General features: G+C 34.3%; 1 protein-coding gene across 1 annotated transcript in view; it reads right to left on the minus strand.

Annotated features, from left to right (window-relative positions):
- LOC126979619 (atrial natriuretic peptide receptor 1-like) overlaps window positions 1–12,973 on the minus strand; it is a 147,826-nt gene that overhangs the window by 17,279 nt on the left and 117,574 nt on the right. The window contains exons 6-7 of the mRNA XM_050829051.1: window positions 8,035–8,148; window positions 1,854–2,060 (exon numbers count right to left, since the gene is read on the minus strand). Coding sequence (XP_050685008.1) covers window positions 1,854–2,060; window positions 8,035–8,072 — 245 coding nt within the window. The 5' untranslated portion in view covers window positions 8,073–8,148. The remainder of the gene's footprint in view (window positions 1–1,853; window positions 2,061–8,034; window positions 8,149–12,973) is intronic.

Genomic DNA, 12,973 nt, shown 5'->3' on the forward strand with positions numbered 1-12,973 from the left:
CTACGTTTTTACGGCCGCGCGCTAATCCCTCGCGATCCTCGGTTATGATATCCATATTGTTGAAATCATAATTTTCGCGGCGCGGGCGGCCATCTTGGGTTTAAAAAATGATCCCAAATTCGATTTCCTCACCTTATAGCAACTCGGATACGATATCCATATTGTTGAAGTCATAATTCTGCGCGGCAGCCCTCTTGGATTTCAAAAATGATCCCAAATTAGTTCTGTGCACCCTCGAGAACATAGGAAACGGTATCCATAACGTTGAAATCATTTCACTTTAAAAACGTCCCGTGACATTTTATTCGTAAAAATTGTACCCTTATTTTGCCCGCGCGCAAAGAAGTTTCACTTCAAAAATGGCATTTTCGTTAAAACAGAAGACGTTTATGAAAGTACCGTCGAAAAAGCGCGTACGTCTTCCTTAAAGGCTGGCAACGCTCTGGTGTTGCAAGAGAATGTGGGTGGCGCTGATCACTTAACATCAAGTGACCCGTGCTCTCCTTTGTCCCTTCTTCCACAAAAGAAGAAATGAAATGGTATAGTTGCAGATTATGGTAGATTTGCAGCAGTTAGATATACTGTAGAATGCACTACATGTAGCTGTCATTTTGAACCTATATGGAGGCCTAAAATACAAGCTTGCAAACTTAGTTTAACTTCAAGTCTCTCGCGATTATCTGTGTATTTCATAAGAGCGATACTTGCATTGTGATGTATTATTATATAATTGTGTTGGGAAAATAACGTCATATTTATTATAACCTAAAACTCACTTTCTTGATTTTGATTTCTATAGTTATGTAACGGCCGTTCTCAATATTCAATCTATCTCTTACTTGAGATAAAAATCGTAACTATCGTTGACTTCTCTGTCCCAATAAACTTATCGACGGTAACTCACCTTATCCGTACACGTTGTCTGCCAATGGGACGACGTATAGCTTACCAACGATAGAAGTTTGTATGGAAATTGCAATTCACGCGTTCCATAACGGCCGTTCTCAATATACTATCTACAGATAGAGATAAATTACTACCTTCAACTGTCAGTAATTAGCTGTCAATAATCTGAAGCTGTTCCAATATACCCGATAGGTAATTCTTATCGCCTTATATTGGGACGCGTGAATTGCAATTTCCATACAAACTCTATCGCTGGTAAGCTATACGTCGTCCCATTGTGGCTCCCCGATTACCTACTTAAGCTATCTTTTTGATAAAAGGTTATATTTAAAAAAAGTGTTCTGATTACCCTTGCAAGTGTATGTAAGTGTGTGTGTGTATGCGTGTGTGCGTGAGTGTGAGCGTGTGTTTATGTCCGTACACAGAAAAAATCTTTAAGAGAAAGGAATTTCTAGTGGTTCAATTTCTCCGCAGCAAGTTGCTTTTTTAGTAGAGCAAAACGGTATTTTTTTTAAGCATCCGATACTCATTTGTTTCTTTAGACGAGGAAGTAAGTGATTCCATATTTTTACTGCAGAGAATCTGAAAGATCCCTTAATCGCTATTTGTAGATTGTATATTGGGAACCGTCGTAAGAGAGTATGAGTAGTGATGACCACTTTATTATACTTTTTGTACTCCTAAATTTTAAGCTGTGGCTTAGGCTTACATAGACAAAACCTGGCTTAATCAATAATTATAATTATTATACTTAACAACGCATGTTTACCCTGTACTTAATTTATTCTCATTTATATGTTTTTATTTTTGTAAAATCACGATACTGTACTACTAGGATCTACCTCCACTGGTTTTGCACATAACTTAGTTTACTTGTTAATAAAGATATTTTGAAATTGAATTTAAATTAAGAAAGCCAAATGTGAATATGATATATCAATACTTACACCACAATTAAATCTTCTAGTACACGAGCATCTTCTTGGCCTTCTACTTCTAAATACTGCTTGGTAGTTGTCAAGTGATCCAGCGCTGACTTCAGGTGCAGTTTCATAAAGAACGGCTTCGAATCATTATCTCCTAGTACGAGATATTGGAATGATAATGACAGCTCCTCCATTGATTTCAGAAGCTCGAAGCTTGAAGTCAACTGTCTAAAGTATAGTAAATTAGTAAATGTTAGGGTGGGAAAACTAAAATGGATTGATGGTGTAGATAAATGGATGAAATTGACATTGAAATTGAATAGGCTAATATTGACAGTGTCTGCATATTGATGTGATATCAAAGGGGATTTCCTTAGAGGATTGATGATTTATGCAACATGATGATAAAGCCTTTATTATAATGAGTTTCCATTTGATTTCTACATTTTAGTGTTAGTATGTTAGTACGGTTAGTCGACAAACATGATTATTTTATTATTAACTTTTATGTTAGTAAGTTATAATGCATGCACTATGTTATGTTATGTTAGTTTTCTTGATTATTTTCAAATGGATCCCAGTTGGGTAAAGGCCTCCTCCATTCCTTTCTATTTTTTCCTTTTTCGAGCCAATTAGTTCCGCCAATCTCTCTAATCTCATCGGTCCACCTTTTATGTGGTCTGCCCACATTTCTCTTTCCTTCAGGTCCCTTCCATGTTGTGGTCTGAATGGTCCATCTAGCGTCTGTTAGTCTGGAAATGTGTCCAGCCCTGGCTATGTATCTTATTAATTTTCCTTAATTTAAGCATGCTTCTTTCCATTCCGCGCTGAGATGTCCTAATAAAGTGTTGTATTTTCTTCGTAAACACCCATGTTTGGCAGCCATATAACCAAGTTGGATGAACACAGGTTTCCATCACCGTTTTTTTGAATTCCAAGCTGTAGTTTCCTTTTGGAAATTTCCTTTCCTTTCCTTATGCAACATAGACCACATTATTATTTATTTGACATGGATTTCAATAGTGTTAGCACGAATAAAGTATTATAAAATAAACACAAATTATTATGAAAGAAGTTAGCCTAAAACTTTTGATTGTAGCACAAGTTTGAAAAGTAATCGCCGATATGTCATTGAGAAACATTGGATTAAACGTACACTGATGAAAAAACCCTATTACAATCTAAAAGATTTGTTAAACGATAAGAAATTTTGTATATAAACTGCCCTAAAGGCTTTCAATTGCCTGTCGTATGAATATTAACCTTTTTTACTGTGAGAAGAGGCATTTTATCTTATTTTTTGTAATATAATTGAGTTACCGGGGCGGGTTCATTGGGCGGGAGTTCCAGTTCCCTAAAATATATGAACGGCGTGCCTTGGAGTGCCATGACGAGCATTCTGTGGTAAACTTAGCTATTTTTGTTAAATTTAAAGTTAAATTCTTAAATGCTAGATGTATTGATAAAATGATCTACTGTACTCTAATTAAATATTTTGAGGTTATTTTCATGAAAAATTTACTTATTGATTTAATGGAGTGGCAAAGAGTTTCTTGCCATTTCTTCTTATTAAATCGTTACATATATTTTTAACTATGTTTTTAAGAGAATTAAATTATTATTATTATTCTCTTTATTACAATTTCATCTTATTTTCTATATTTCTATATATAACATATTTATAAAAAACAATATTACAAATATAAATACAAAAAACAGAGTCCCGCTGGCGTTGGTTCACGATAATTCCGCCGGTGGTTAGGGCGACAGACTGTGGAACTTCCGCAAGATGCGTGCCGTTCCCAAACAGTTGCTTCTGTAACTGACCCTTTATCCAGTTATTAAGTGAGAGCCTCTTGAGATGATGGTCGAGGCTCTTTGCTATAAGACCGTTAACGGAAACGACTATTGGGACAATTATTGTTGAATCAACATCCCACATGTCAGTAACCTCGAATGCTAATTCTAGGTACTTCGACAATTTGTCTATTTCAGCTTTCACAAGATTATCATCACACGGAACGGTGATATCAACAATAAATGCCCGACGCTCTAACCGATCTTCCAACACAATATCAGGCTTATTATTATTATTATATATGATAAGGTGAAAACATTGATGTACAATAAACAAGAAGGAAAAAGAGGCGTAGGTCGCAGAAAAAAGTCTTGGCTGCGCAACATTGAAACTACAAAGCTAACCGCCAACCTTCGCTAGTCGGAGAGGCACGCGAAGAAGAAGAAAATAATAAACAACTCGACTCACAGTCACGCTTAAAAAGTTTCTGAAGCAAAACTCTGCATAGGCGTCTATTAGGCAGAGCTTTCGTTCAGTTCTGTTTTGACCGCGCTTTGAATACAACACCGCGCAAAGACATAGTGTTCAGTGAAAAACTGTGAAAATAGCAGCATATCCAAACTTAAAATGGAATTGTCGTATTTCAGGTAAGTGCCCCATTAAATAAACAAAACTATGTAAGTAACTTGACGTTTTTAATCATAATGATAAATAATTACATTTCAGCTGCTAAATCAAATTGCTAAAAATTATGTATCGCCGGTGAACGTCGTCAGTCGTAGTCGTAGATACATTAATGGGTGATAAACTAACTTTTAACCGAAGAGAATAAATTAATTTTGATTTGATTTATTTAAAATGTACTTGGCAAGGAATACACTGTTTAAATGGAGGATAGACGCTATATACAGTGGGAGGCTCCTTTGCACAGGATGCCGGTTAGATTATAGGTACCACAACTGGGCGCAATTGTAGTAACACCCTGAATTTTTCGGTTTTTCAAGAATCCTGAGCGGCAATGCATTGTAATGGGCAGGGCGTATCAATTACCATCAGCTAAATGTCCTGCTCGTCTCGTCCTTTATTATCATAAATAATAATACTATTAATTGTAAAATTATAAATGCAGAAATAAGTAATTTAACATTTTTTTTGTAACGCCTTTACGCCTTAATTATTACTGGACCAATCGTCATGTAATTTCATTCACCGATTGTCAGCGATACAGAAGGACCTATCAAAGCAGTTTTTACGCCAATGTTTTTCCTAATTCCCAACGGAGCCCCATACGGATTTTAGGTCAGTTCCACATAAAACGATAGAAAGCTATGGAAGGGCTAAGAATAAATTTTCGAGGGGTCTCGGATTTGCGCCAAGCCAATTTTATTGAGACTATTTTGTGACATCTAAGATAGCTGACGCGCAAATATTTTATTATTGTTGTCATTGTAACAATATGGATATAATTTCCTAGGTTTTCAGTGTTTTAATTTTCATAAGGTTTTTCGTGATTTTTGAGGATGTCGAAACTGATAGTTCTGTCAAAATGTAAATCCAAGTTAGATCTACATGAAATTATCAATGTCTTTATTATGGGTGTTGTTTTCATGATTCTCGAGGGTGTTGAAGCCGATTATGCTGGAATTTTTAAATAAAATTGTGTATTCACCAAAAATCTTGAAAATGATTGTTTTTATTGAAAATGTTACATCCGCCATCTTGGATCTGGAAAGGGGTGTCATATTTGTAATTGACACTGCCGAAAACCTAGAAAATGATGCCTATATTGATTTTCTTAAGAAAGTCATTTCCACTTTTTGTATCTCGAAATAGAATTTCTCCGCAACGACCAATAAGGGACTTCGTTCCAAAATACAGTTGAATTGAGAACATTCGTTTAAAAGTCGGTTAGAAAAATAACCTGAGAACCCTATTCCTTCATCCATTGAAGTTGTACGCACGTGTAGATAAGTGTTTTGTCAACAAGGAAACTGGTACATAATTATTGTACGCTATGGATGTAGATTTGAAGTATTAATGCGTCAAATTGCTCAATTTCTGAAGTTGTATGACTTAATTGCCAATAACAGACACATCCATCTTATGTTCACGAAAAAATTTACGATGCTCACTTACATTAAATATTAAATAGACGCATGCGCTGTCAGTAGCGACTATATTGCTACAAAATGATAGTTGTAAGGAACCATTTTAGTCACGTACTCAACTGAGTCATATAAAACTATTTTACTTCTTAGCGTTAATTTTATTCTTTATCGAAAATGTAGTCACAGTTACTTACAGAAAGATGAAAATACATTTAATACACAAATAAAATTTGAAAAATAAAATTTTATGAACGATGCGGGATTCGAACCCACGACCTCCGGCGTTCCGTGCCGGTGCTCTAACCAACTTCGTTCATAAAATTTTGTTTTTGTACTCGAACGGTTAGCTTAGTTGGTTAGAGCACCGGCACGGCAGGTCGTGGGTTCGAATCCCGCATCGTTCATAAAATTTTGTTTTTCAAATTTTATTTGTATATTAATCCTAGAAGTGAGTGTTATCACTTTAAAAAAACCAAAACATATTGTTTAGATTTACAAGAGCGACATCTCAAGTCAATTTCGTAATATGCAAATATTGGGGTTGATCAGGTTATCAACTGTAAAGTAGATCCTGGAGATGAAGCCACAACCTGAGAGTTGATCAAAGCAAACAGAGTTATATAAAGAGGTGGTACTCAAACGGTTAGCTTAGTTGGTTAGAGCACCGGCACGGAACGCCGGAGGTCGTGGGTTCCAATACCGCATCGTTCTTAAAAATTAGTTTTTCAAATTTTATTTGTGTAATAATCCTAGAAGTGAGGGTTATCACTTTAAAAAAAACAAAACATATTGAATACATTTAATAATAAAAAGCGTGTAATAAATGTAAGTTTGTTTGTTACGATTTTACGAAGGAGTTACTGAATAGATTTTGATTGCTTGGGATATAACTATACCAATAGTAGGTTTAGTTTGCCATAGCAATCTTTCTCGAAATAAGTTTCATATAATATGTTGGGAACGAGAACGAAAACGGTAATCGGAATAGGACAAGAAATAATCTTCAATTCCAAACTTGCTTATTATTTTTAAAATCCCTTTATCTATGCAGACGAATTCGCGGTCATCACCTTGCTAACTATATGTTATTTTCTTGGCAAAGCTAATGAAGGGATACATTGACGCGCCTGAATTACTTGAACGCTTAAAGTTCGTTGTGCCTCGTGATTTTAGCCGCTTACATGATCGCAAGACTTTCTGTTTGCCACAAAGCAGAACCAAACTCGGTGATCATAGTCTGCTATATACAATGCAATTTTTCGCAAATTATTACAGAGATGCTATAGATATCTTCTGTGACAAAATACCCAAAATAAAAAATAAATTAAGTACATAGATAAGTTTGCAAGTAAGTAATCTGTTAATCTTTTTTTATTCTTGTTATTGGCTGTTAGAATAAGTCCTGTTTTTATCAAGCTTGTTTGTTAAGCGTGTTTTTTTGCGCTGTAGTTATTGTATCACTTAATCACGCATGCCACGTCCACATCCAGTAAACTCAATTGATAAATAGTATTTTTGTATATTTTACTACTTTGCAATCCATACAATTGTAGTCAGTTGTGTGGACTAAATAAAAAATAAAACTATAAATGTAGCGCGATTGTGCTTTAGAATTGTTGGGAATACGTAGGTAGATATAAGTTCATGTGTACTTTCTTATCCACCCTTCATTTTACTGATATTTCCTTAGCGCTTGGCCAACCTCGCAGAGAGTCAATCAAATATTTAGATACTTAATTATTATTGTGCAGTATCGGTTTCATACAGATATTTTTATGAGAGAAAGTGATGAGACAATCAAGTCGTTTACGTGATGGTGAGTACAGTGTCGCTCAGGAAAATTGAAAATGGCTAAATTCTGAGCGGCATCGCAATTGAGATATGAAATGAAAAATCTCGTTAGGCGAGTAATTTCACTAACTACGGCGAACTGAAGCCGATGGCAGAAAAAGACCCATCTAGCCTGCATCATGTGCAAAGAAGCCTCTCACTTTTAAGTACGCCTTGACAAATAGCCTAAAATTTCTCCATTTTCCATGTTCTTATCGCACTTTTCTATTTTCTTTCACTAGCAGCGACCTTTTAATGCAAAAGTTTTCATTCCTGATATTCTCGATAAGTTCATCTGCATACGATCGTGGTAATTATACTTAGGAGATCTTTCCCAACATTTCTTCTACTACAATAATTTATCTTGTCATTTCATAAGTAGTTGTAATAATTAAAGTTCACAAAATATAAAGAAAAAGTTGGCATTTAAGAATGCGTGACTTACAAATAATATAAAATCACTTACCGCCAAACGTTTGATGAAGCTATTTTGACATTTCGCATTATGTAGAGCAGTAAAATTGAATTAATTTGGTCATAAGCCGATGTTCTGTGCAATCCCTTTATCTCCGGCGGCTTTCTGTAAAGAAATAATACAAGTTAAGTTTAACAACTTGCTATGTTTTAAAGTGAAATTCACTTTCTTCTGGGATAAATTACAGAAATAAAATTTGAAAAAAAAAATATGAACAATGCGAGAGTTTTGTTTTCAAATTTTATGCATATAATATTAGACTTAAAGAGCCCAGCGCGGCGAAAGATTCGTGATTATTTAACAAGACAGCCGATTAACGGCCGTCCCCAATATTCAATCTATCTCCGGTTGTGGCCTAATTGAGATAAAAATCGTAACTATCTTTGACTTTTCTGTCCCAATAAGCTTATCGACGGTAACTCACCATATCCGTACACGCTGTCTGCCAAATGGACGACGCATAGCTTACCAGCGATAGAAATCCGTATGTCGTCCCAATATGAGGCGATAAGAATGACTTATCGGGTATATTCCGACAGCTTCAGATTATTGACAGCTGATTACTGCCAGTAGAAGGTAGTACCTAATTTATCTCTATCTGTAGAGAGTATATTGGGAACGGCCGTTAGTAAAACAGATAGTGAAATATTTTTTAGAGCACCCTTATACAGAGTGTGCGCAAAGATAATGAAAGTAATAATATAGTAAAAAGTTTGCTGGAGTTTCATATGTAATTTTTTTGAACTATAACTTTTCGTTTTTAATGTGAGCCATACAGAAATTCAAGTTGAAAGCTTATCGTTATTTTTATTACCACGTAATTTTAAACTGTGAGGGTAGTTTTAAGGCAAAATGAAATGCACAATATTGTGCATAAAAAAGCTGTAGTATTAAGTAAAGATTATTAAAAAAAACCGACTTAGAAAACTTAAAAGTTAAAAATAAACTTAAAAAAGATTTAATTTAATACACCTCTTATGCAAATTTTTATTACTATAATTATACTATAATTTTTATGTGCAACCTATTGATGGGTTTGAAGTCGGTAAGTTTTATTTTTTACTTTTTAGTGTCATTAATTAGATGAACTTCGTTGTTTTTTATCGTCACATATTAAATAGTAATTTCTTTTAGTAGCTATGGGTAGGCCTACTAAAGGTTCCGCGTGACTTAAACAATATAGATTATTACCCCTATTTAACGTTCTTGTTAGACACTGAAATATCGTGAAGAATGTTTGTTAGCTACGAATGACTCCGTTAATGTCATTAAAAAATATACCTGCCCAAATCGGCAGTACACTTGATTATTCAGATACACCAAAACCGAAAGTGCCCTACGGCACCCTACTCCCTCACCATATTCTGATCCTTATTTTGTTCATAAGATGGTTTATTATGCATGGTCATATAGCTTGTATAAATATCTTTCTAATACATTCACTCAAATCATCCAAATTATAAGCAATCGCTACACGTAAATTAATAAGTATTGACAGAACGCTAACGCGATCAGAGTTTCCCGGAACGGAAAGAATAATAATTTTGTCCATAATAATATAAGAACATTTTATCGTATCTATAAACTAGAATTAGCCTGCATAGCTTTTACATTATTAGCTTGCGTATAATTGGCTCGAGGCTCTGGTAATGAATACCCAGCCACAATTCCTTAGTTGGCATATATTATTTATGGCTCTTGTAAAAATATTACACCACATCGCTAATGATGAAGCTCTTGTAATAAAACCCGCAGTTTCCAACAACTAGTAAAGATTCTAAATATAGTAAAACCCGCGACTATTTCACAAAAAACGCCTCTTAAGCGAGAAAGCCTTTTTTACGGGATAGGTAAATAAAACGTACTAAGTACTTCATAATATTACTCGTATGTTCTAGTATCGTATACGGAGGTATTAAATATATATTTATAAATTCAAATTTTAATTCAGATATTTTTATTCAAAATAGGATTCAAAATCACTTATTTAACGTCCAAAATTACCCACCCATTCAAAAGAGACTGCCTCAGACCTGAGAAGAATGGGCGCAAGAAACTCAGCGGGGTTTTTTTTTAAATATAAAAATATGGATTACAATGTGATATCGTACAATAAACGTTTATAATTAAAGATCCTGAGGGTGTTCGCTTTCTTCCCAGTCCGTGGTGTCATTAAGAAAATCGGTTATGCTACAGTAACCTTTCCCATACAAACGTTTTTAACAATTCTTTTAAATTTCGTAACACATTTGTTTTGTACATTTTCTGGAATGATATTGTAGAAGCATATACATCGCCCAACAAAAGACTTACTAACTCGATCCAACCGAGTAGTAGGCATAACAAGTTTATGTTTGTTCCTCGTGTTAACATTATGAATGTCACAGTTTCTAGAAAATCCCTCAATGTGCTTACGAACATACAGAACATTATCAAAAATAAATTGAGAAGGAACAGTCAAAATGATTATTTCTGTAAATTTTTCTCTTAATGATTCTTTAGGACCAAGGTTATAAATCGCGCGAATAGCCCTCTTCTGCAGCACAAAGATGGAATTAATATCGGCCGCACTGCCCCATAACAATATACCATAGGACATAATACTATGAAAATAACTAAAGTATACTTGTCGCGCCGTATCTATGTCAGTTTACCGTCTAATTTTCTTAACCACATATGCTGATGAACTAATCCTATTCGCCAATCCTTCAATAAGGCCCCATTGCAAATTAAATTTAAAACATAGTGTAATTTGAAAAACATAATTTTATTATTCAACTCTTAGGTTGTGGCTTCATCTTTGATTGTGCAGGTTATCAACTGTAAAGTGGATCCTGTAGATGAAGCCACAACCTGAGAGTTGAACAAAGCAAACAGAATTTTATAACGAGGCGGTACTCGAACGGTTAGCTCAGTTGGTTAGAGCACCGGCACGGAACGCCTGAGGTCGTGGGTTCGAATGCCGCATCGTTAATAAAATTTTATTTTTCAAATTTTATTTGTCTATTAATCCTAGAAGTGAGGGTTATCACTTTAAAAACATAACATATGGTTAACATAGTGTAATTTTAATTGGGTTATTTATAGTAATCACTTATTTTGGTCTGACAGAAAGATTTTGATGCATTAACAATTACAAGATTTTCAACATAATTTAACTTTTGCAGTGCATCTTTGCTTTGATTTAAAGAAGCTGCAAGGAGTCTCATATCACTAATAGCTGATAATGACTTGGCGATTGACAAAATCAAAGTGGACTCCTCTTCGTCTTTATCATTCTCATTTATTGTGTGTTATTCACATTCTCAATAAGATCTCCAATTCATTGTAGTTCATCCGGTGCCACATTGTCATCATTGGAATAATATGCTGGAAAATTCTGCAGTTTCAGTATTAAACGGGATAACGGATCGTATTAAGCATTAATAAATGTATGAAAACATGTCTTAAGTAGCAGGGACTGGCGTAAAATGGCCTAAATTTATATTATTATGGGAGAAATTGTAATATGCGTGATCGTATTACGCGGGTTCTACTAATTTAAATCTTGCTCGCTTATTGAACAGTATGTGGGCCTAAATAGTAACGGGTTGCGTGTTTATAGGAAAAATGTTTCCATTTAAGTGTTTTGACGAACCCTACAATATAATAATATTTACATACTTTTTTACACAAGTTATCTTGCCCCAAATTAAGCATATATGTATAGCCTGTGTTATGCAAGACAACGATACATTTAATACAATATACTTACTTAAACATACATAAATACATTTAAACATTCATGACTCGGAAACAAACATCCATATTCATCATATAAATGCTTATATATAGCCCAGTGGTTAGTGACCCTGCCTACTGGACTAGAGGTCCCGGGTTTATCATTCATCATTTATAATATGATGAATATGAATGTTTGTTTCCGAGTCATGGATGTTTATATGTTTTTATGTATGTTTAAGTTAGTATATTGAATTAAATATATCGTTGTATTGTACCCATAGTACAGGCTATGCCTAGTTTCCGGCAAGATAATTTGTGTAAGAGTGTGTAAATATTATATTATGTTTTTTAATTGTATAAGTCAACTAAATTATTAAAACTTTCGTGAGACATGATTGTCTTTATGTATTTGAATCGGCCTTACTCACGTTTCATCGGTGTTGGTACCGACTAGTTTCGGACCATTCGGAGGTCCTTCTTTAGGGTGAATGTGTTTCGCTGTCTAGTTTAGCAAGATATAGTTTAGTCCAAATGGTGCGAAACTAATCGGTACCAACATCGATGAATACTGGATAAAGCCGATTTAAATAAATAAATCAACCAATCTTATCTAAGCAAAAAATTAAAAGAAAAACACCGATTTATCATTTATTGAATTTGAAGTAAGTTTTTTGTTGGTTGAAGTGGAAGTGTATAGAAAATACAAGTGTTAGAAATTCAGTATCAAGTTATTAAAAAACAAAACTATATATTTTTTTATGACAGTAAGGGACGAGACGAGGAGGATGTTCAGCTGATGGTAATTGATATGGCCTACCCATTACAATTCATTGCCGCTCAGGATTCTTGAGAAACCTGAAAATTCTGAGCGGCACGACAATTACGCCCGTCACAATGAGTCAAAAGATGTTAAATCTCATTTGGTCATTTCAAAAGCTACGGCGCCAAAGGAGCCTCCCACTGGTAAAATTATTTCTTTAATTATTATTTTAATCAATAAAAAATAACACCAAACCTTGCAAATGCAACCTTCTTCAGGTTAATTTAAGATATTTATACATTGTAAATACATTTAGAATATATTATAATTGCAATATCATTTAAATAAAATATGCTTAAAATAACTGATTAATAATGTCAGATTCCGACTTTTACTAAAATATGGTCTTAAGATTTAATTTCGAATGTATTTGAGATTTATTTGCAT

The sequence above is a fragment of the Leptidea sinapis genome, chromosome 3 (genome assembly GCF_905404315.1).
Source record: "Leptidea sinapis chromosome 3, ilLepSina1.1, whole genome shotgun sequence".
Lineage (NCBI taxonomy): Eukaryota > Metazoa > Arthropoda > Insecta > Lepidoptera > Pieridae > Leptidea > Leptidea sinapis.